Source organism: Pipra filicauda, unplaced genomic scaffold (genome assembly GCF_003945595.2).
Source record: "Pipra filicauda isolate LSUMZ 115617 unplaced genomic scaffold, ASM394559v2 scaffold209_size2725305_pilon, whole genome shotgun sequence".
NCBI classification, from domain to species: domain Eukaryota; kingdom Metazoa; phylum Chordata; class Aves; order Passeriformes; family Pipridae; genus Pipra; species Pipra filicauda.
The window spans coordinates 1,542,476-1,567,663 of record NW_024104320.1 but is presented as its reverse complement, the minus strand read 5'-3'; the positions used below and the strand labels follow the sequence as shown (position 1 = coordinate 1,567,663).

Genomic DNA, 25,188 nt, shown 5'->3' with positions numbered 1-25,188 from the left:
CATCTGGAGTGGCTATAAGTTAATAGCCCCACTGCTTTATATTGAGTTACTCACCAAGTCGTGCCTCCTCACCACTTCAGCATCAGCCTCCAGGCTAATCAATTGCAACAAATTACTACAATAACTGGCCAGGCTCATTCTTTAATTGGTGCCACTTTCAAACACTGGCCACAGTCTGCCCTCCCTTGACAGATTGCTTCAAGCACAAACTTCCAAGCCAGGAGTCAAGCTTGAGGCAATACCTCCAAGACCAGTCAGAGAAGACATAGGAGAGTTGCAAGGGCACAGGGATTTCCTCGAGGATCAGAAAATGCACTTTAAGCCAGGAAGAAGTGGGATTTGCCCCTGTTAGCATCCTTAGCATGGCTTCATCTCATGGCAGCGGTTAGAATCAGCCAGGACTGTACCTTTAATCTCTCAGAGCTGAGGGAAATCAGGAAGAGGAAAAATTGCAGATAATACAAATAAGTAGACAAATAGACAGATAGAGTGGATGGCAAAAGCAGAATGTGAGGATGCAAAGGGAAGAAAGCAAACAACAGACAACAGCAGCAGGTACAACACCAGCACTGAGTTAGGACCAACACAGTCAGGCCCATGAGCATCCATAAGCAGCACCCCCGCAGCTCAGCACTGCTCCTGAGCCACAACATCTCCCAAAGATCCTGTTGCAGGCACAGCTGTGCTATTCTCTTGCTGGCACTGGTGTGCACAGTCATCTCAGGGCTCTCAGTCCCAACTGCCTGATAAAGCAGCTTGGACAGTCCACATGCAACCCACCAGGAACCAACAACCAGCACCAAGAAGGACAAACAGGTCACAGTTGAAAAGGTTTGTCTTTCTTTTGCCCCTGTGTTTAAATGTTGTGAAGACTGGTGTGAACAGGTCCCGATTTTCTAATCTGTAGAAGACAGTAACACTGAGAGGCAGAAAAGGATCAACTTCTGTCTCACAGGTCAAACGAGTGAAAATTGGCCCTTAATCTTCAAAACAGTGCAACAGAAAACTTGGTCGGTCTGGTACTGCCATGCCTTGAATCAAAAGAAACATTTTAAAAACACTTTATCATTCACATTGTGATACCACACTGGCCAATCAGCTTCCTTTTCACCCCTCAGCAGGCTTTGCTTGAGCAGAAGTAATCACCCCCAGCTCCACCACACAGATGTAGAGCGATGGGAAAGCTCAGAGGAGGCTGAGTGAACAAAGGGCACTTCAGGCCTGCTGGGGTCAGAATGTGGATCTGCATGGTAGGTTGGACTTTCACTAATCCAGCTCTGTTTCTAATGAGATTGGTTCCCACTACAGCAAAAGGAGGTCCATGGCTTGATTTGCCAAGGGGACTATTGTCATGCAGCTTAGGGAAGCAAAATAATCTTATCAGTTTGAACTTGAACCTTGCCCTCCAATTATATGGACAACGTTTATGAAAAGAGAGATAAAGTGATTTTTATATTTATCTGGCAAGAAAAATGTATTGTCTAACACCAAGCATTCAGTTTCCTGCAGCTGCTGATAGACGTTTACACTCCAGCCATTGGCTGTACCATTGCCAAAATGCACTAACTACTATCTGTGCACATTAACTCTGAACCAAACCCATGGCAAATGACACCATCTGCATTTACAGTGCAACTTATAGGTATAGCAGAGTTTCTACTCCTGTAGTACAGCCAAAGTAAAAGCCTGGGGCTGTCAGCTAAAGACAAGCAAACCCAAAGAGCAGGCAGAATCAGAAAAATTTTTCACTCCTTCGTGCTGACCCTCTGTCTCTGTGTCCCCATCCAATCCATCAGCACCCCCTTGGCTGCTATAGAGACCATCCTCTTCTGGGAGTTCTGCATCCCCCACAACGCAGCTAAAACAAAGAACATTTTGGCAAATAACAGCCAGGCTTCATCTATTCTTTTTTCTATACAATTCATTCCATCAAAGTTGTTTAGCTGAACAAAACCCCAGCGCTCTCCTTTATTGTGAGGCCAACAATAAACTAACATGTGAGCACAGCGTGGGTCACAGATGTGTGCGCTTCATCATCAACTGTGGAGCCACTTCCTTGTTCCACTCACTTTTATAAAGCTCTAACTTCTTTGAGCTGGAATTCAGAGGAGCACATAAACCAGGAAGCAAACAGCGTTAACACAACAGAAGCAGCCTCTGTACAAAAGACACATGAGGAGACGGACGTGCTTTGGAAACAGTCAGATCAACAACCTCGGTTTCCAAGGGGTTACCCACACAATAAAAATCTAGGGAGAAATCAACTGAACAAATCCCAGGGGCTCTATTTTTAGCAATATCACTTGCACTGCAGGATCTTTATTTGTGCCTTTGAATAGACGCATTTACTTTTTTTTTTTCCTTTCCTATGAAGTGACAGAAGCAAACAAAAAAAGTTTGGAGGAAGAATGTCTTCAAAACTCATTTTTATAGATCTCTTAGAATATGTTCCAAGGACAGGCCCCAAATTTGCAACCCAATTTTAAATACTGCTATCTCATCCCAAATAAAGTAACCCTCAAAGCATGAGGAAAAAAACAAACAAACAAACAAAAAAAGGCAACAAAAACTATGCTTCCTGTAATATCCACCCACTCATATTACACATAAAATACAAGTATAATGTTGCCCTTTCCTCAGTGTACTGGGTCTGGCTGTGATGGAGTTAATTTTCATTGTAGCAACTTGTACAGTGCTGTGCTTTGGATCTGTAACCAAAACAGTACTGATAAAATATTAATGTTTTAGCTATTGGTGAACAGTGTTTGCACAGCGTTAAGTCTTTCTCTATTTGTCTGCCTCCTCACAGTGAATAGATTGAGAGTCTGCACAAGGGGTTGGAAGGAACACAACCAGGCAGGTGACCTCAGCTAACCAAAGAGATATTCTATGCCATACAACATCATGTTCAGCAATAAAACAGAGTGGAGCAGGGTTTAGATCAGTCAGCCATCCACGCTTGGGAACTGGCTGGGCATCAGTCTGCCTGTGGGAGGCAGTGAGCGATTGCCTTTGCATCACTTATTTTGCTTTCTTTTTTATTTCTTCCACTTCTTTCATTACTTTCAGCTCAACCCATGAGTTTATTTGCTTTTACTCTTTGCTTCCCCTTTCCTTTCTCCTGTCCTACTGGGGATGGGAAGGGGTGGTGTTTAGCTGCCTGTGGGTGCTGACCCACAACATTTAGTTACATGCAATTGACTTTGCAACTGTAACGTTCATTTTAACCTGTGCAATCTATTTTCATACAGGTATTATAGTGTTGCAGAACAAATTGTGTACTGAGTACCACATATTTCTTCCTCTCACAACTTGAGAGAAGGGTAAGGGGTTGCTCCTAGAGAAAAAGGTAGATACTGAACTATCTCTGGAATAGTGGACAGTTGGAGCTCATGATGCCAATCTCTGCCTCAGATCCTCATCTGTGCAATGCAGGTAACATTCCAGACTCTCCTTCCAGAAGGGTAAGTACATCCCTGTTTGTTGGACACTTACAACAAGCAGAATGGGGTTTAAATAACAGAATAAGGTTTAAATAGCATTAAACACATGGTAAATAATGCTCCAGGGCCATAAGGATCAGAAGAATAAAGAAAACAATTGTGAGGCAACTGTCCCATGGGCAACACAGGAGTCCTACAGAGGTGGAAAAAACAGTATTTTCTCATTAAAAAGTAACACATAACATAAAAAGTTGGATTTAAATAAGTAAAACTACTTTCATGTTTAACATTTCTTAATTTCCAAATGTTTGATTTGCAAGCCTAATTCTGTTATTCGAATGTTCCACACAAAAGCTAAACTTCTTCAAAACCAAAGTGCAGAATTTTGTCCCACACCCTCGCCAGGGCCACAGCAGCACTGCATGTACAGACCCCACACAGACCACAGGGAGAAGAGATTTCCCAAAGACTGAGGCCCAAAATAATAATCCATAATCCAGCTACAACAGCTCAAGTTACCACCTATCACTATAATTGCACTAAGTGTCTGCACTCTTGGTCCAATACAACTTTAAGGGAAGCGTGAGCCAAAAGTCTTTGCAAAATACAGCAAACATGGGAAATAAATGTCAGGAATGGCACCTTCCATAGAGCAACTTTAATATAAATGCAGAGGAGCAATCAATAAATGATCACAGCTGAGCCCACAAGTCCAAGGCACAGGAGGCAGGTCACCCCAGCCCACAGTGTGATACAAAATGCACAGAGGAAACATTAGCAGAAAATCCCCCCACTGCTGCATTTGTTTTTATATTTATTTGTTGGAGTAAAAGCCCATTTTAAACCCTGGAGGCTAATACAACACGTGTTGATAATATCATAGCAGCAAAACCACAGGCATCTGATAGCAGATGAAAATAAAATAACACAAGCACACAGGGGGTCTCAGAGTAGGTGGTCTGAATGGCCCCTTTTTGACAAGCAGCACCATCAGATACCCAGCCTGTCAAGGGTTGAGTATATCTCACCTAAGTCAGCTCTCTCTCAAACACTGATGATTCTGGTGCCTTTATGGGCTGCTGGAGGAGTGAAAAATGTGTCTGCTGGCAACTAGTGTGTTGATACCAGGTCAGAAGTTGGTGCACAAGAATACGTGGCGAAGTTCTTTGATTGCAAATGGCTGATTAATCTCCTCTGGCTCTCTAGGCCTTCTTCTCTTAATGTAAAATTAAAAAAGGAACTATTTTTTTGCATTTTTCTTTCTCTGTTGTTAAGGATGTGGGATACTTTGCCAGCAGCTGGATGTGACCTCCCCTGCCCACTACAACTAAAGTGTTTGGACAACATCTACTGCAAACTCTTTAGCAGCATTCTACATCCATCTGTTCATTCACACTTCTGATACCTGACCACTCAGAGTTTGCCCAAACTGCAGGTCACTCACACAAGGCTCCATCTTCATGCAAGGATCCAAATGGATCCAAGAGTGATTACTGAATAGCAAGCCTTAATATCCACAGGAGCCCCATTAACACTGATACCACAGCATTTACCAACCAAGTTCAAGAGCACAAAGTATATCTAAAAAACCTCAGACTGTGCAACTCAGAACTACCAAACCATCATTGTCCCTCTGATGTAAGAAGACACACACTGGGTTCCAGGCAGCCAGGCGTTAAGTATGCCTGAAAGAGCAGACGTTCATAGTTTAATTACTACAAATGAGCTCATATCCTCAGTTAGTGAGCTGAGCCAGGCACACTTGGATCAGCCCAAACCCAGGCTGAGAGTCACAACTCACCATCCTTCCTCAGGCAAAAGGAGCAGCTAAGTAAATTAATAATAATAATAATAGGTAACCCAAGTAGCTCTCTTAAAGATGTTCACAGTTAGTACTTCTACACTAGTTTTAATCAGCAAGATGAGTTGGGATTATCTTCTGTGCTTCTGTTCATCCTGCAAAGCTCTTGGCAAGTCAGCAAAGTTGCCTCTCAGCTGAGCGGAATTTGGCCCTTGCCTGTCTTTTGGAAAGAGCACAAAACCTCCAGACAACAGCAGTGCTGGATCAGTGATCAGTGAGGCACAGCACTGGCAAGGACACAAGGAACCTCGTAGCATTTTACAAAACCAACCTGACCAAAAGTCCTCTAGGCTATTTTGAGGAGCACACTGGGTCTGTTCCTGCAGGCAGTCACACGCCTTTCAAGGAACAGAATCTGTGAAGGTCTTGAGTATCTATATAAAGAAATTACAAGAAGTACAAAAAACCAAAACAAATCAGGGGTAGTTGCTTCCAATGGTCTCCCCCAGACTCTGGGGTTGCTATCTTGGAACAGAAAGCAGAAAGTTCAATCTGTACCTGCACAACCACGCCAAGCATAAGCAGCCAGTCTCAAATAAGACATGTAAACAGTCCTGGTGTTGGCCACCTAAAGCACTGCACACCCACCTAAACACAGTATAGCTCAATCTTCAGTTCTGAACACCGAGCACTTTGGGAGATCAGGCCATGTTTAAATTAGCATCAACAAAAGGATCGGCAAAAGTGCCAAGTATAAATACATAGTTTTCCTCTTCCTGCAGAGACTAAGCTTATTCTCACCACCCTCACAGCTTATATTGTGATTTTAGCTTCCAAGTATCTAATCTGAAAAAGGGATAAGTTAAAATTCACACCTGTTTTTTTTTTAATTGACCAAACTCTTTGTGATATATAAAATCTGCTTTCACAGCATCTTAAATCAGGGAAAATTTTTACCAGAGGACATAAACAGTTGCCTTTTTTAATTCTGCAGCATTTGTATCCCCAATAAGACACAAAATGCTGCAAGGACAATTTCCTCAAATAGTCTGTGCATCTAGTGGGCGCTGATAACCTGGGATACTTTGAAGTAATTAAAATTGCCACAGTGGATTTTTCTTTTTGCTAATAATACTAATTAAATAAAGTGTTCCCAGTACTAACAAAAGTTTGCATCTGTGGATCAGTTTCTGGGCCCCTGCAATTAGTAAATATTATATAAATATTGCCAGTCATCACACAGAGGTCAGGATCCCTGAGGTCCCTTGGCTCTTGCTGACAGCTCTGATGGCTAAACCAGTAGATTTCCCTGGGACATGAGCCAGATGCACACATATGGCTCTTGAGCTTGAAGTCATTGCCTACATGAAGTTTCACACAGTCCTCTCTTGAGCCATCCTGGCACCCACAGCAGCCCCATCCATCCCTCACTGACAGTGTCTCCTTTCCCTGGCACCGCAAGTACCGACCTGCAGCTGGTTTTTCACAGCAGTAACAGCAGCACCCCTGGTCACAGCCCAGGACCACAAACACACGGAATTGGAAACACGTGTTTCTCTTCCTGGAGCTCAGTTTCGTCCCTTCAGCTGTCAGTAGAAGTAAACACTGAATATTTTTTAGAGCCAGCCAGCATTGAGTCCTCCCTCATGGCCTTTTTGATCACAACTGTTGGGAAGTCCACGGTGTTTTCTCTTCAGGACAGGAGTGCACAGACACCTGTATCTTTGCTTAACATAGTATGTTGATGCCACAGAGTTGCACCCCTGATGATAAACTGGAATAACTCTCTAAGGCACTAAAATAGCCCCAGCTTCTCTGCTGCTCCTCCTCCTCTCGCAAGAGCAGCGGAATTGGCACTCATCCCCACGCTGATTTCCTCCTCCAACACCTCTCAGCTCTCTCAGGTCTTTAGACTGTTTTTCTCTGACAGTCGTACATGACACAAAACTCGCTTGCAGCTTCCCGCTGTGAGAACCCTCAGCCATGGCTCCCAGACCCAGCCGTACCCTTCAGCTCCTTCCCCTTGCAAACATATCTCCAGAATGTTACCAGAAGAGGCCAACAGTGGTTTTTAACTAACTTTGATGAGGTTTTGGATTTTGTCACCTCTGCAAAGGAGAATTTCTCTACTCCAGCACAGACAGCTGACCCTCAGTAAGCCAAACTGCAGCTATGATGGATGGGTTGGCACATAAGGCTTCCAGCTGAGGACAAAAATATCACCTGGGGGGCAAGGACCTCTTTGAGCAACAACCTGAGGCCCATCCAACCTCATCACTCAGAGCCCTTCCCCAAGAGTAGGTATGGAGGTGGCCCGGGTTTTGCCCAGTCTTTAATCAAAATCTAGAGCATATCTGTTTGCCCCTGGGGCCAAAAGCTCCTTACTGAGTTACACCACCACACCAGAAAAGAAATTTTCTGCTTTTTTCTTGAAAATCCCACTTTCACAGCCTGCAATCTTTAACACAGGGCCACCCTTGATACCATGGATCCATTCAGGGCTGTTAGACATTCAGAAGTTGTTACTATGTAGATTTTGGTGATAATTTGATGAATAGAGTTGTCAAACAAATTGCCTTTATTAAGGACTGATTAAATGCAATCAGAGAGTGCCTTTCCCCTCCCAACCCCAGTCCTCATCAGCTCAAACAAACACACTGAGCCAATTAGCAGGGAGGTGGCAAAAGCAGCTTTCACTTGAAACCTGATATTCTTGGGGAAAAGAAAAAAAACCAACAACAAAAAAAACCTCTTTGCACTTTCAAAGCCAAGAAGAGCCTCCGGGGAGAGATCCTGAAAGCTACCCAGGGCTCACCTGCAGGGTGTGGATGGGAGTTATCAGTATTCATCTGGCTGGATGCCAGATCAGCTCCCTTAAGCACTGTGCTGCTCACATCCAGCTTGTGCCAAATATAATGCAAAGAACGTAAATATTAAAGCAGGGCTAAGGGGATCAGCACTACCAGGGCTGTTTTTCCTTTGGCTGCATTCTCCTGTATCAAAACAGGCATGAGCTCCTAGCCAAGCTATTTCCATGCCTAGAAACCTAAATTTTTGGATTAGGTCCTTGCAGTAGAATCTCTGGTGTCTGCAAATGCCTGAGTTCACAGCACAACCCTTTCTGCAGTAGTGAAGGGACCTGTCTCCATCAACACGAAACTCATGGCAACCACATAGATCTGCTGGCACTACCCTTCTGTGCCTGAAATTACAGGGCATTTCATTGAATCATAGAATCAGCCGAGTTGGAAAGGACCTCTGAGATTATCAAGTCCAACCCATGATCCACTACCACCGTGGTTACCAGACTATGGCACTAAGTGCCACATCCAGTCTCATCTTAAAAACCTCGAGGGACAGAGGATCCACCATTTCCCTGGGCAGCCCATTCCAATGCTTGATTACCCTCTCTGCAAAGACTATCTTCCTAATATCTAACCTAAACCTCCCCTGGCAGAGCCTAAGACCATGCCCTCTTGTCTTACTGATAGTTGCCTGGGAGAAGAGACCAACCCCCACCTGGCTACAGCCTCCTCTCAGGGAGTTGTAAAGAGTGATGAGGTCTCCTCTGAGCCTCCTCTTCTCCAGGCTAAATAACCCCAGCTCCCTCAGCCTCTCCTCATAGGACTTGTGCTCGAGTCCCTTCACCAGCCTTGTTGTTCTTCTCTGGACCTGCTCCAGCACCTCAATATCCTTCCTGAACTGAGGGGCCCAGAACTGGACACAGCACTCCAGGTGTGACCTCACCAGCACTGAGTACAGGAGAAGAATCACTTCCCTGCTCCTGCTGGCCATGCTGTTCCTGATACAGGCCAGGATGCCATTGGCCTTCTTGGCCACCTGGGCACACTGCTGGCTCCTGTTCAGCTTCCTGTCAATCCAAACTCCCAGGTCCCTTTCTGCCTGGCTCTCCAGCCACTCTGTGCCCAGCCTGTAGCACTGCAGGGGGTGGTTGTGGCCAAAGTGGAGGACCCAGCACTTGGCCTTGTTGAACCTCATCCCACTGGAATCAGCCCAGCTCTCCTGTCTGTCCAGGTCCCTCTGCAGAGCCCTCCAGATCAGCCTTCCATCTGATCGACACTCCCCCCCAGCTTGGTGTCATCTGCAAATTTGCTGATGATGGACTCAATCCCCTCATCTAAATCATCGATAAAGATATTAAACAGGACTGGGCCCAACACTGATCCCTGGGGGACACCACTAGTGACCAGCTGCCAACTGGATGCAGCACCGTTCACCACCACTCTCTGGGCTCGGCCCTCCAGCCACTTCTTAACCCAGCAGAGAGTGCCCCTGTCCAAGCTGTGGGCTGCCAGCTTTTTTGGGAGAATGCTGTGGGAGACGGTGTCAAAGGCTTTGCTGAAATCCAGTCCAATTCGAAGAAGGGGAAATTTATTGAGGAGAATTGGAGCACGACATCATAATCACATAATCCCAATTCCTTGCAGGTATGCAGCTGGAAGTTAAATGGTCACCTTGGCTGACAGCAGGCAAAGCAGAATTCAACATGTGTTGGCATGATTGAGCTTCAGAGACAGGAACATCATGGCTGGAGCAGAGACAGCACACAGGATATGAGCAATAGCTGTTGACTAAGCTGTCGACTTTCAACGCCTGCATTTAAAGTCAGCACCAAAGCCTAATTTTGGTCCCATTAGTCCCTCTAAGTAGCAAGGCCTGCACACTGCACATGGATTGCTGCTTCCCAGAGCCTATGCAGGGGAGCCGTGGCATAGCTTCCTCCAGCAAGGCAAGGACTTTGCTTTGTCTTGAACTCCCACCGCAAATAAAAAGGGGCTAAACCAAAGTTTTATTAACCAGCAGGGATTTCGGAGAGTTCATTGCTGGGACTTAGATCAGGACTAGAGGCTTCCAGATAAAGTACAGGGATTCAAAACATCAGACTCTTACACCACACCTCATCGTAGTCCTCAAGTGTCACCTTGAACATAAGGGGTAATCAAGATTACCCCTTACAACATCAAGAACATCAAGAACATCAAGACACTGGGTTCTAAGCCTTCAAACAGTCCTGAGCAGAAGAACTGATCACAGAATGAGATTAGACCAAGAGCCCATTCAACAAGCAGCCACAGAGAAAAAGTCCAGGCCTTCTTAAGAAGTGGCTGCAAAGTGCCTGATAACTTCACTCTCTCCCTCAGGACCTGCTTCCTACCCCCACACTCCAATGCAAACATCAATGTTTAAAGAACTACTAAAGAAAACAACTTCAAAACTCTTCACATAGTTCAAATACTTCACTTAAAAGGAATTTGAATTCTTACATCTCAGATTGCACCAGTCCCCAGCAGGACACGCACTCATCATGTTCCCGTTGTAGCAGTTTGAGCTGTTCAAACAGGAGGGACGGAGCCACAGTAAGAGACCACATGCTCAGGCAATGGAGATCCCCACCAGCCCTGCCTGTGCTTTCCTGTGACAAACTCAGTTCGTCACATCACAAGTTCATCATAAGGCACCTCTCAGGGTTCCTTGCTATGATCTACACAAAAATGAAAACCTCCTGCAGCCAAGGGACACACACCTTGAAGACCCAGCCAGTGGGAGAGTACTGGGAGCAGTGGGTGTGCAGTTCTTGGTAAGCCTTTTAGCGAGTCCTACTGCAGAGCTGCAGCATGAGAGTCAGGTCAGTGCTGCTTGTGATTTGCTTAGAGCTCAAGACTGGCCGTCCCTGAGCTTTCCAGGGCTGTATCCACACACTTTGTCTGGCCCACCACAACAAGGCCATGACCTATTACAAACAGCAGCACCTCCCTGATAGTTCTGAGTCAAACCAAGCAGAGAAGCCAAAGAAGCTTTTCTGCTAAACAAGGTCTACAGGAGTGAGTTAAAAAAAAAAAAGCTATTCTTCTCCAAAGAGTGTCGGCTGCTCTCTCTGGACAGTACTGCTATTTATTTGCAAGCTGGAAGAACCTTTACATCCCAATAAGCTGTGTCATCTCCCTGCAGCACAAAACTGCTGCAGAAACCTCTGTGGCATCACAGCAAGCCTTGCATTCCTCAGCAGCAAAAACCTATACAAATCCATTCATCTCCTTGGGATGCGGACAATTTACGTTTTGGATGCACCACCTGTAGGTGTGATGGCATATGGTAAAGCTATAAAGCTTCCCCAAACACATTCACCTGCTCAATTCCAGCCATGACAGAGAAGAACACAGAATATCCTGAAGTATGGAAAAGGTATATAAGAGGTTAGAAATCCCCCCCTTCCTTCCATTCCTCACGCCAGCTGACAATTCATATGTAGGGGTAACAGTGACAAACAAGCTGCTCCATGAGGTAGGTTTCTCTGGGCTACTGCTCCTTCAGAGAGGCACGTGGTCCGTGCCCTCATGCACTGGAGGGACATAAATGGAGTATTTGGAAAATGTATTAGGGAAGCATGAGGTGTGATTTGGGAAATGCTGTACCCCATTCATCTTGTGGCTACCCAGCTCCTGAACTTACAAAACTAAATTCGAGCTGCTATACACCGGGCACAACCCTTTCCTGCAGCAAGCCATGTTTCCTGTCCTGCAAGGTACACTCAGTCCAACAAGACTGGGAACATTTCCCAAGCCTTCTAATCAGCAAACATAGCTTGGACCCGGCAGAAGGTTTCAACAGTTGTAGAAACTCGTGGAGATTGTGCTGTTGGAATTACAGACCCTGCTTCAGAGTACAGCCTCACCACACACATACACAGGGATTTAAGCCACCCCTTTTCTCCCAAAGTGTGACAGTACAGTTGGATGTTGCAAAAAAAACATTATTTTGGTATCTGCAACCTTCTTATCCATTTTTTAAAAGGACAGCATCTTCTCTGGACAGCACCACCAAAGCCTATTGAATTTCCTTCCATTGCTCTGGCTATGTTGTACAAACAATGTGAAGTACCATTGCCCTCGGACATCTGTACATGTTTTAATGTTTACTAATTTGGCCTGACTGGGAAAACTTTATCTGTATTTCAGAAGGATGAGTCCTTTCCCCATTGCAGCTTTAGCTCCTGTCATTCCCACTCCATGAACCCCTTCTCCATCAACTTGCTTGCAAGGAGGAGCATAGAGAAAGCCCAACACCAAGAAAAGGATAAAAACACACCAGAAACAGGGAAATGCCTCAGTCCTTTACATTCAGAGGCAGACCTGCCCTGAAGGGGAGCCCCCAGGACTGATCTGTCTCCAAAGGAAACTGAATCACGGGCAAGCCAGCCCCCTTCAATTTACATTAAGACTTCAAGCTACTGTATATATTCTCCCCCCACTCCAGCACAAGCTTCTTCTTTCTAACACAAATCTCTCACAGCACACAGACACATGTGCTCCCAGGCAGTGAACAGCAGTGCTGTGATGTATTGAAACACAAGTCCAGTGAGATTCAGCCCTTGCAAAGACACTTTTTCATTAGCAAATTATAATTGGCAGCTCTTATCTGCTACAAGAGTTTTGCAACACACCCCTAAAGAATATGCCAGACTAGTTCTTCACACTAAGACCCAAAATTAGAACTAATATCCTAAAAGCAAAGTGACCCTCACCAGGAATTCCCAAGCAAACTAATCAACACTGTAGTTTTAAAACGAGCTCTGTTATATTTTCTCAGATCCACATGCACATCCAGAGAGAACAGAAGCAGAAATGTAATTTTAAAGTGACTGACGCAGCTGTAGAGTTATAAAAGTCATATAGGACTCCAGACTTTCTGCTGTGCACAAATCAAAATAAAATTGTAGACCCAGAAATTATTAAGAAAGGAGACACTTTTTCTCCTGTCTTAAGAAAACAGCAACTGAGAACATAATTCATTCTGTGCATGTAACATCTCCTTTATCTCAGCTCGGGGGGCTTTTGCAGCCATCAGGAGCTGTATGTTAAGAGAAGGGAATCTGGCCCGTTACAAAATAATTGGGGCTTGCTGTATTAGTTTTAATTTATGTCCTAGACCTTCATAGTCTCCTAATCCAGTCTTTTCACTCCACTGAGAAAAACAGCACAAAACCTGCCACAAACTTTTACAAGAGTATTCCTTTCCTTGTTCCCAAAGTTACTCAGACTAGCTCTGCTGAAATAGTTTTGCTAATTATTGAGAAACGCTTTTGAGAAACGCTTTTAAGAAACTCAAAATCCTCTTACAGAAGACACTTTTCATCCACTTATTTTTAGAAGATTAAAATTACTCCCCACATAATTACCCCAGATCTGCTCACACCCCCTTTCCTTGAGCTGCTCCTGAGCGCTGGAATAAGAGCTCCTATCCACGAGCAGCACATGAAAGGATCGGCGTTTCTCCCTACCTGAGAAGTCTGCAGAAGTCTTAGCAAAGTTGCTGAAAGCTGTCAAGCACATGAGTCCCAGGAGGAAGATGGAGGTGGGAGACACGTCTGGGCAGCACATCCTTAAGTGTCCTCACGGCTTGTATTCTTCCAGAGAAAAGGAAAGCGTTTTCTGCCCCAAGCCGGCACTCCTCATTGCCCGGAGAACAGTGTTAGTCCCACTACTTGGAAGGCTCGCAGCCAGCGGCGGGGAAGAAAAAGCACTCGACACACACACACACTCACACACACACATGGAGTGAATGAATCCCGGCTGACGAATGAGGCAGACCTACCTGAGCCCTGGCGGAGTTCCCAGGGTCCTAAAAGCCACCTCTTCGCCCAAATTTGCTGCAGACTGTTCCTGTGCAGCTGTCCGGAGGAGCTGCTGGGGAGGCAGTCGGGGTGGGGGTTGGCCGGGGGGGCTGGTTTGGAGAAGCCCGGTTGTGTTATTAGATTAGTTATCCGGGGATCTTGTCTGTGTTGCTAATAGACAGAAAGATGGGCAGAGTTTTCAAAGGAGGGAGCCCAAAACAAAGCACCTGAATTCACATGGGTTTTTGGCATGCCGGTTTTTTGGACTGCTGCTGAAATCAGTGTGAGCAGTGGTGTCCTGCCAGACTGGGGACAGGACAATTGTTCTGTGTCCCCTGTTGAGAGTGATCCTACAATGGAAGAGACTTTGCACAGGCCCGGGGATCAAACCCTCCTGGATCTCATTGCAGGACTGGGACTGGTATCAGCCACGTATCCAAAAATCCTCCTTTCTTTTGACAGCAGACAGCCATGCCAGGTGCCCTTTATCCCACTGGACCCCTTTCCCCTCCATCAAAATCAACAGAGGGTTTTCACGCAGATCTAAACCTGTGGTTTTCCTAGAATCATAGAATGGTTTGGGTTGGAAGGGACCTTAAAGATCATCTTGTTCTAAGCCCCCTGCCATGGACAGGGACACTTCCCACTAGACCAGGTTGCTTCAAACCCCATCCAGCCTGGTCTTAAGACTCAGAAGACTTGTCTCCTTCCATAGCAACTACTTTACCTCCAACTAGCACAGCCTTAGATGCTCACTCAAGTACTTCTCACCCTGCAACGTTAAAAGAAGGCTCCAGCTCACCTGGAAGCACATCCAGCATTTGATCCTGCCTGATTTCCATCCATCTCTTGGCAGCATCAAGGTGCTAATTTGTGAGAGCTGAGCTGAGCTCTGGGGACGCTGTTCTCCGTGGGCACAGGAAGGAGATCCTGGGCTTTGGTCGCCAGCATTAGCTGCAGCTCAGGCATAGGTTTGCATATAAACAATGGGCATATCCAACATATCCAGGCTAGAGCAGAAGCTGAGCATCAGTGCAGAGAGCAAGGGGTAGTTTTCACAGGCAAAGCCAACACCAGACATTTAGCAGCCTGTGTATACATATATCCAGACCTACAGAGCAGCACTGTGTGGGGCTGCCAGGGAAGGGCAGATGAAGCCAGGCTCACACACAGCTGCTGAACAAAGCTGCAGCTTCTATCCAGCAAAAATAACCTCAGTGGAAACATCTGAGGAAAACCACAACTGGTTTTTACTCCTCTGTCCCGTTCATCCACATGGAATTAAGTGAAACTTTCCAAAAACATTGACCCTAGAGCTGAAAACAAGTGTAAGAAACTTCAGCCCGAAGGGCTCTGTTTTTTTTTCAAAGCTAAGTGCACTTGTAAAGAGTTTCTTATGCTGAAATTTCTAACAATGTTTCAGCTGTTCTCAGATGAAAATCAGAGTGGCTGCCTGATTATATGTGAAAGACATTTTCAAGAGTGCTGCCATGAATACCAGAGCAATTTTTTCCACCAGAAATCTGTCCTGGGATGGTCTGTGTGCTAGAAGCCAACTCCAAGGGGAGCTGTAAGTCCTGTGGCCCTATTTGCTTTCTACCCATACAGCCACTTGCTCAAGTTCCAATCAGCCACACTGAGGATGAGGATAGTGTGGTAAAGCTGGAGTTCGAGTTCAGATCCTGTCCCTGACCACAGGAACAGGAGGCAGGTCTGGCCTGAATTGCCCCTAAGCAACCCTTTTTTCATCAATAGCTATTCACACACTGAGGGTCTACATTGAAGGTGCAGATGAGTCTCCCCGAGGACAGTGGTGGCTCTGGGCTGACCTGACAGTACAGTCATACCAACCCAGCAGGCTACGTACAATCTAGCCCCAGTCCCTTTTCTGTGCAGACAGTTCTGCCACCTTGCCTTTTTGCAGAGGGCTGCTTAAGCAAGATCAAAAACCAGAACTTCTACAGGCTACCTTACTCTTTGTTTCACCTGATATTTGAATCCCACATACTGGACCTCCCTGATCCATATTTATCCAGGGGTGACTTAAGTTTTAAAGAGAAAATACCAGGGTATTTGATTCTGAGCATCGATGTATAATTCTTGTCTCACCTACTTCTGCTGTCCTTGCCCAGAGGAAGATTCACCACTGTTGCCTTATAAGCATGAGATAACCATACCCATTACCAGATTATCAGTCAAAGCTCCTTATCAGCAGGACAAAGAAACAATAGGACCCCTGGAAATTTATCAGCCTCTGGAAAAGAGAAGCACTATTTGCTGAAAAGAGCCCACCCTGTTAGCAGGTGTTGATTTTACTGATTAAAGGGTAATTAGGTTTGGCTGACTCAGTATATGGGGAGGAAAAAAAAACTCTGGAGACAAAGGGTTTAAGGCTGAACATGGGCAGCTTGCTTGAGCAGCCCTTTAGGTTATTGCTAAAAGAGTCAATCCAGGGGGGAGAAAGTTTACATCAGTGTCCTATCCTGCTTTGTTTTTAAGCAAGTTTGTAAAGATGCCTTCTTCCAAAAGGAAAGAAGAAAGCAGCTCTTGCCAGAGAGAAAAAGAAAAAAAATAGATATATTGGCCTTTGAGAAACAGACAATTCAGTTAAAGCCCATCTCCATAATGCCCTTATTCCCTAGAGCATCTGGGAACATCAGCTGTGCGTTTCAAACGGAAAGAGACCACCTGTCCCCACGGCAGCACAAACAAAAGATGGTCACTCTGTCATGGACAGTCTCATGGGGTAAACATGAATCAATGGGACACGAATATGGAACTTTATTTTTAGGAGTAACAGCCCTTGAAATCCACCCGTGCTTTGAAATATGTCTCTGGGGATAGGTAATAATGCATATAAAGGACCCCTTGGATCCCTTGTTCTCAAGGCCACCCAGAAGTGGGAATAGGCCAGTACTGATGCAGTTCAGCATTGCATCTTATCTTGGAGGAATGATTACTTAGTCCCTTTCCCTCCACAAACTGACTGTGGAGGAGTGTCTGTAACTAAGTCTAGGATGCTTAACAACTGTACCTCAGTCCTCTTTTTGACTATGATACATAAGTGCATTTTTCTTTCTCCTCCCATACTCCTCTCTTCTGGATCCTCTCCTTCTCCTGCTACAGATAAAACGGTAATATCTGAAACATGCAAGTAAATTCCCAAAGCACTTTAAAAGCAGTTAAGTTCAACTACAGCTGAGGAAACCAAGGCACTGAGAAGTGAATCAATTAGTCATTTAACTTTGTCACCTCAACCACACAGTTTATAAACGGCAATTGGCTTGGGTGATTCCCAGTTTAATCTCATATGTGCTGATCTTGTTTCCTTCTAGGGCTGATTTTTGGTAATGCTTTCCCATTTTTCACTGACCCTGCACCATTAACCTCTTTCTTGCAGACTAAACCATCAACAGCCTGAAGAAGGGCTGGTCAGTAGGAAAGCTGGACCAGGAATAGCTTTCAGCTAGAGAACCATATGTAGGATTGAAGCTCTCTTTCTTTACACAGCCACAAGCAGGTTTATTAGTACAAATTTGCTAGGACTAGTCTCGCTTTCGAACCCTAGTAACATAACTCACTTCTTACTGTGTTTTCCATAAGGTCTCAAAGCACTCTCGAAAAGACCACTGTTGCATTCTGCCATTTCACACATGGGCAAAGCACAGTCATGTTTGAGGTCACTACTTTTTCAGTGTCAGCCAGGGGAAACTGTCAGAGATAAGAAAATATTAAATACTTTTTATCTTAAAGTCCAGCTAGAGCTCTTTCCACTTGGCCACATTGCCTCCTGTAAAAGAATATAAATTAATGGCAAACTATATGTGCATTTATAGCTACAAAAATATATGTAAACTGGGTGGTCAGAGCTTCAATGTAAAACAGCAAAGCTTCCCTGCAGAGGACAGCTTTTTGTTCTCCTTTTTTTTAATCTTTCCCCTAAGAGTGTCTTATGGAAACAGATGGGGTTACTCATGGAAGTAAGAGTTGTTTGCTTTCAATTTGAAGGCAGAGGACTTCACATAATGCAGTTTTGCAATACAACACCAAGTACTCACAAGTAAAATCCTCCTCTCTCTCCATATTCAACGTTAAACAACAGCTGTGCAGAATATTCAAACTGAAAGGCCTTTGAAGTTTTCACATTTTGTGTCACTCAATCACTTCAGTTTGCAAAACGAATATAAAACCTGTGGGACTCTGCTCCATACTGGGACAGGTTTGGAGAGGGAGTGTTGCTTTAACAGAATTCCATGTAGAACAAAAGTTCCAAGTGATGCACTCATCTCACTAAAACATTGGGAAACATTGAACAGAGTGGTGCAAAATTTTCCCATGCATGGAAATGTCAAAAATAAAATATTTGGAGACTACAAAGTGGTCCACAACAAAGCCGAAAACTTTTTCCTCGTGTCTGCACCAAAAATTGATGTTAAAATTTCTCTCAGCTGAAATTCTCTTTAGTATAATGGTTCCATGTTCTGTGTTAGAGGATACTGCACAGTCTAATTTATCTAATACCAGCATATCTGATTGGGTTTAGTTGGTGCCTTGTGCACAGGATGTTCTTGGGCTAATCACTGTACTAGAACTACAGGAATTTGGACTCATCTTCAATCTTCATCTTTGTACTACACTGCAAGTCACATAAGGATTTAGAGTCAGGGATTTCAAAGATCAGACTTCCTCAGATGTGAATTGGATCTCTCCTTTTCCCTGTGTTTCATTTGTTCTGCTTGCTTGGATGTTGTTCCCTGAGATTTTTTCTATGTGGACATGCAGCACCAGCTGAGACACTAAAGTTCATGGAGTCCTTCAGGACTTGCACTGTCTTCTTATATCTGTAATGTGAAACTATTCTCCACTTGACCTGACTCACTAGTCCTTTCCTAACAGTTTTCCTGGGTAGAGTTCTACATTAATTGGATAGAAACTTGGAATCATCTCAACACTCACACTTAATATGATACCACAGGCACTTATTCCAAACCTCAGGGGAACTCTGGACTCCACCTTGAAGACATGCAAAGTGCAGTAGCACGAAGGACAACAAAAAAGCACTTAGCAGTCCCCCAGATCCTTCTGTACCTCATGGGCACACATCCTGCACCCAATCACAGCCCATCCTTACTGCAGCTATTGTTATAACTTGCACTAGAAAAGCCATTTTTGTTGCCAGAGACCTTTCCCACAAAACTGATTGTTTCCAAGCATTATCATGAAGCCTTTGCATAAAATCCACATCTACAGTAATAGGCTAAACCAAGCAAGGGTCTGGACACAGGCACTGCCACTCACTTGTTGGATTAGTCCTTGTTATACTTTTAACAAAGGCCACTTGGCATCCAGACAATTTCTGAGCATGGTTTGGGAGTTGGCAGGGACTTTGGCCATTCCCAACAGGCAGAAAGGAACCCAACTTTGGAGTTTGATAGCATGAACACAACCAGATGATGGATTCTAAAAGAACCACCAGTGTTTCAGAAGTTTTTAATAGCTTTGGTGAAAACACAGTGGCACAGGCTAAGAACTGAATAAATAACCCCAGACCCAGGACAGACTGTCTGCCAGTGCTACAGGCAAGCCTGATTAGACCTTCCCAGGAATGACAGTCCAGACTACAGCACAGCTACAGCCCAAGCTCGGACAGATCAGCTTTCACCTCAGGCTTATCATTGCCTGGGACACAGAGTATTTCCCTGACATTTGTACAGACAGAAAATTACACAAAAACCTCTGGCTCACAGATCACAAACTGGTAAAAAATCAAAGGCAACCAGAGGAAATACTTTTCTGCTGAATGGGTAAAATTAATTCCAAGTATAATTTCACTGGCATCAGTGCAAATTCAACAATGCACTGTCTGCCATTTGCAAGAACAGGTTTGTGTTCTCCTTTCACATGTGCTTAAACATACATTTTCCTTTTGCTTTCTAAGTATTTTCCATTTGAAAGGACTGTTTCAAGACTAACCATATGCTTTCATGTGCATTTGAGTACTCAGGACAACAATATCACCAGATTATTTTTTTTTTACAGTGGTCTCAAGAGCCTATCCAGTGACAGAGTCCAGGTGTGCTGAGCATTGCACGCGGTTCTGGACTGTGTCGTCTAAAACAGCCCAAGGAGCTTACAATGGCATTGAAGTTTAAGCCATCCAACCTTTGCACTCTGTAGCCACAACACTATCATTAGGGAACTCCAGTTAACTTGTTTCTAGGGCAAGAGATGCTTCTTTCTGCAGGAAGCTCATACTGGAATTACTGCATTCATTGTCTGTGGTTCACATATCACTAATACCTAATGTGGTAACGTTACCTACCAGACCAGCTACAAAGAATACAGAGGAAGGAAGGAAGGAAACTATACAATGACCTACAAGAGATTTACAAATGTCAGAGTTCACCAGGCCAGACAGTGTCTGGACTGGCAGCAGTGTTCTGTGCAGGGCTCTGTGTGTCATTAGCTTAGTGGTTGCATGCAACAGGGAACTACATAAGACTAGTATAAAAAGTGGCTTTTCTATACACAAGTAACTTGCCTCAGAAACAGCAGAAGTAAAAAGGGACTAGAGCCCACTTACATTCCAACACCTTTTCAATTTTTGCTGGACTACCCCTTTGTGAAGATTGACAAGCCAGTAACACCCTCCCAGCCTTTCCCTGCCCACCACCTGATGCCTGTGCTCTGCCCTTCCTGCAGTTGTCCCCTGGGTGCTGTTTCATGGACAGCCTTCCCCTGGTCATTCCCAACCTCAGATGTTGTTGCTCATGGAAAATCTTTACTAGTTATTACTACCTGAGGATAATTTCTTGCTTCACTTGCCAACCCCATCGTGGACATACATAACTAGCCAAACCCCCTTCTCCTTTTCTGCAGTGGCAGGTAAAATAATTTATTTTCATTTCCCTGAATCTACCCTGACACAGCACACCAGCTCGCTTCCATATAACCTCCCTCTGCAAAACGAACCTTCTGACATTAGAGGAAAAGCATCTTTGTTCATTAAAAGGAGTCTCAGTCCTAAGTGCTCATTTGACGCAGTTTGGTCTCCACCAAAAGAAGACTACCACAAATGGTGCTGTGAATAACCAGGAGAGATGAGGGCTTCTTCAACTGGTTTAGGAAGCCAGTGTCCAGAGCTGCTGCTGCTTCAATGGAGGAAGAGGCAGAGACACAAAGTTGTAAAGCCCGGTTTTAAGGTAAAAGCCTTGCTGTGAGTCCAGGGGAAGCTGAGTGAGACATAAAACAAAGGACCAGTTTCTCTCTCCCACCTATCTTCACACAAGAATATTGCAAACAGCTGAACCAGTGCACTGGAAAATAATGTTATGATTTCTAAAAGGGTTTTGCAAAACAAAGGATATTGGATCACATTTTCTTTTCAGTTCAGTCACTATTCATACAGTAATGAAGAGCAGAAGTTGTTTTGCTTTGTTAAAAATAATGAGAAGCCATGACTTTGAGCAATTCGATCATAAATTCTTATGTTGCTTTTCCTCCTGCACAAGGAGATTGAGATAGTAGGTATAATTTACTGTGACAAACCACTAGCATTAATGCATTAATCAAGAAAAACAAATGGTCCCCCTTTGAAATCTCCTGCCCACCTAGAGAGAGTAATGGAGTTATAAATGGAGAAAGAACAAATATTGACTCTATGAAATGTAAAGGTACCTGGGAGTTCACCCATCAGTCTTTAGATTACATTTGCCTTTCAAGATGAATGGGATTTCTTTTATAATACATTTGGATCATTATTTTTTTTTTGCATCTTGGGATACACAATGGGGACATCAGTGATCTCTAGGTTTTCAAGATATTCCATACTATTTCCGAAGGACAGTACCTCCAATTTCTGGAATGATGTAGATGCTCCCAACCCAAGAGATGTTTCTTGGTTTGAGATAAGTACTGAAGGAGCTGCCTGCACTAGTCAATGAGTTATTTTTTTGATGGCGTTTCTAGTGGAGCTTTCTATAAGATGGCTCCAGAACTCACCCTCCATCACTTAGACTATAGAAACTCAGGGACAAAGACACCCCTTGGCATCTGGACCCATACAGGACTCAAGAGGACTCAAAAATTTACTGCCTAAGGGAAAGGCCTCTGGCACCATTTACTGAACTTAATCTTACTTTGTCACACACTCTTCTTAACTTTTCAAAATCATAATGTCTGTCTCATTTAGCCTCCAAAGTCTTCCACACAGATTATTGGATTATTGGATTATTGGATTCATTTCGACTCCTCAATTCAACTTCTCTTAAAAATGTCTTATTAAATCAGAAAATTAGGAGAATTGAGGGTTTCATAATTGTTGAGATCAGCCAGTGTTGTTGTCCCTTCTGTAACCTGTAAGGGTGCCAGGCATCCCACAGGGAACTCAGTACTGAGCAGAGACATAATTAAGAGCAAAAATCCCAAGAAAAACTACAAAGCCAGTCACAACTTAAATTCTCAATGATCTGAAAACACCACAGATTCCAAGAGGAATTTAAAGACACTTCTGACTCTGGACACAGCGCCAGTGTCTACCAAGGCACTGGCAAAGCTTCCAACAGACCATTTCACATTTCATATATCTCCTGCACCCTGATAGAAATCATTGGCACCCGTTGTTTTTCTTCTCCCATAAAGGTTATAAAATAACAATTTACCCTTCAGGGCTGGAACACAACAAAGGAAAAAGGAAATGGAAGAACATAGGTGTGCATGAACACAGTGGTGATGTACCATGGAAGCTGTGCCCATTGCCTGGAGCCCTCCAGGAGCTTCCGACTCAGGGGAGCAGATGTGACCACTTTTCCAGCAACTGCACGGGAAGCAGAGAATGTGCAGTTGGCCTGGCAGGGTTAACTGTGCGTGGCTCCAACAGGATGTATGCTTGAAAACAACTGAGGCCTGGGGGTGTTTGGACTTAATGAGTGGAAGATTTTCCAGCTCATCGCTTTTCCAAGCTCAGTGCTGAGATGCTGTGTCTGAAGAACAGTTCTCTTTCTCCTCTTTGCTTGCTCTACAGTAAAGTAAAAAAGGTAATTGTGGATGCTTGATGACCACCTTAATGAACAGCTGTTCTAGCCAGAAGGGTCTGGCACCTTATGTTATTTTAAGAAACCTTTTGGAATTTTTCTGATTATTTTCAGCAAGGTGAACTCACCTTCAGTTAACTAATGACTCATGTCTCATTAAAGGAAAGCTTCCAGAAAGACTAGAGCTGCCATCAGATTTTTTAAATGTTCTAATAATATCCACTATACTCAAAACTTTCTGGAGTTGTTTATGGAGCTGCTTTGATATCTGGGATAAACAGGACACAGAGGAACCCAGGCATTGCCCAGTGTCCATGCTGACATGGTTTTGCAAGACAGCTTGAAGGATTCAGATACCCCTGGACAGTCTGAAAGGAGCTACTTCTGCTCCACCAGCCACTGGTAAGGCTACAGAAACCACAAATGACTTGACAGTTGTTCAGCAAAGAGCACAGTTTAGGTAAGACAAGAGCATACTCTGGGCTGACGTCTCAAGAAGACATCGCCATGCAAGCCATGGACCTACTCCATACCATGGAATCTGTCCTCGTCCTTCCAGCTGGGCCTCTTTTCCACCACTGGAAAAGCAACTCAGAAGTGTGGGATAACAGCCCAGCATCTCCTAGTAGTAAGGGTCCACTGAATGTTGGAGGGGATTAACCTATACACATTTTGCTCCCACTCTGACATTTGGATGACACCTCTATGAGCAGGGATGATTTCCGGGCCCCGTACCTGGTGTTACAACTGTACAAACCAATGAAACACAGATGAGAAAGCCAGAGATGCATTTGTGCCACACTGTTGCATAAATGTCAGGGGAAGCAGTTTCACTTCTGAGGTAACAATTGCCAAAGTAAATTCATTAAAAATTAATTACTGAAAGCAATGTTTCCACTTTCAAATCCAACCGAGACCAAACTGTGCCAAGCCTTGAGGTCTGTATTGAGCCAGTGCTCGTTCCCATTCATGAGATAGATGATCACAAGTTTTCTGCACGCACCACAGAACACAGGGTGGGGAGGCCCTCCATGAGCCAGTCGCATTTCTTTTGTAACCCAGGGACATCCAGCTGCTTCTTCTCAACCCTGAATGGACAACAAACCACATCTTCAGAGCAGCTCAGCCCCTTGTAGACATCTCTTTCTGTTTAGAGACACAATAACAATAACAGCAGGTGTTACCACCTTTTGCTGTGTTTCCCATAAAAAGACATCCAAGTTCCCTCAGGCAACATAAAAACTCGCTCCCTGCTTCACACCCCCTGATACACCACAAACAGATGTGTTGGGGTTGTTGTAATGTGGCCTCAGGTGTTTAGAAAAAGTCTTAGGGTTTTCGGTCTGAAATGCAGACTTTTTCAGAAGGTAATCCTGACAACCCTGATTCTGGTGCTGCAGATACTGGTGCTAGGACTGAAGCATTGTATCCCTGGCCTCATGGGGACATAAGCAGCTTAAATCCAGACAGCATGTGCTAGATGCAGGTAGGCAGCTCATGTGAGGAAGCAGTCTGCCAGTGGTCACACAAACCAGAGTAAGAGTCCTGCCCCAATGCTGCTAACAAGTTTTGGAGTTTCTTAATTCACATTTGGTGTTATACAAACCCAGATGTGTCCTAAACATCAAGTAGCTGTCTCTAAACTCGTTCTGAGCTAACACCAGTACAACCTGTTGGGCATCTCCACATCAGAAAGGTGTACCACTTCCCTATTTGGCCAAAAGGAGCATACAGCCTGAGAAGGTCTGTTCTTTGGACTTTGCTTACAACAAAGTGGAGTTAAAGCACAGAAAACAAGAAAATTAATGTCTCAGAGTCACAAAGAAGGGGTGGAGCAAAATGCAAGCTCTCCTTCATCCTTAAACATCGGCCATTTTTCCTCTGCTGAGTAGGACCATCGTTCAATTAAATCTTTAGCAAGGAAGTGTGAAGAGGGATCAGTTATACTGCTGACTTGAGAGAGAATCTGTTGTCTTTATTGATACATTTGTAGGACACAAACCTCAGAGGAGGGAGACAGGTCACTGATATGCTGATGCCAAAAGAGATTTGGTTTTGAAATAGGCTGGAGGTGGGAGCATATCCAGCTGCATAACTGAGTCAACTCAAACTCTCATTGCAATGTTGTGGCCAAAAGGCCTTACCTCAGCACCAGATAGAAACACAGCTGGAAACTGTGAGCTATCATATCTCTGTGTTTGAGGTGACTGTGAGCTCTGCTGAACGACCATGTTCAGTCTTAAAACAAACAGCTCAAGGAAGATATTGAAATAATGGAAG

At 44.4% G+C, this 25,188-nt stretch overlaps 1 protein-coding gene across 1 annotated transcript in view; it reads right to left on the bottom strand.

Moving 5' to 3' along the window:
* The window catches only part of EVA1A (eva-1 homolog A, regulator of programmed cell death), a 212,013-nt gene extending 198,343 nt beyond the window's left edge, over positions 1-13,670 (bottom strand). The window contains exon 1 of the mRNA XM_039380962.1: positions 13,544-13,670. Within this exon, the coding sequence (XP_039236896.1) occupies positions 13,544-13,643 (100 nt within the window). The 5' untranslated portion in view covers positions 13,644-13,670. The remainder of the gene's footprint in view (positions 1-13,543) is intronic.
* Positions 13,671-25,188: the final 11,518 nt, after the last annotated feature.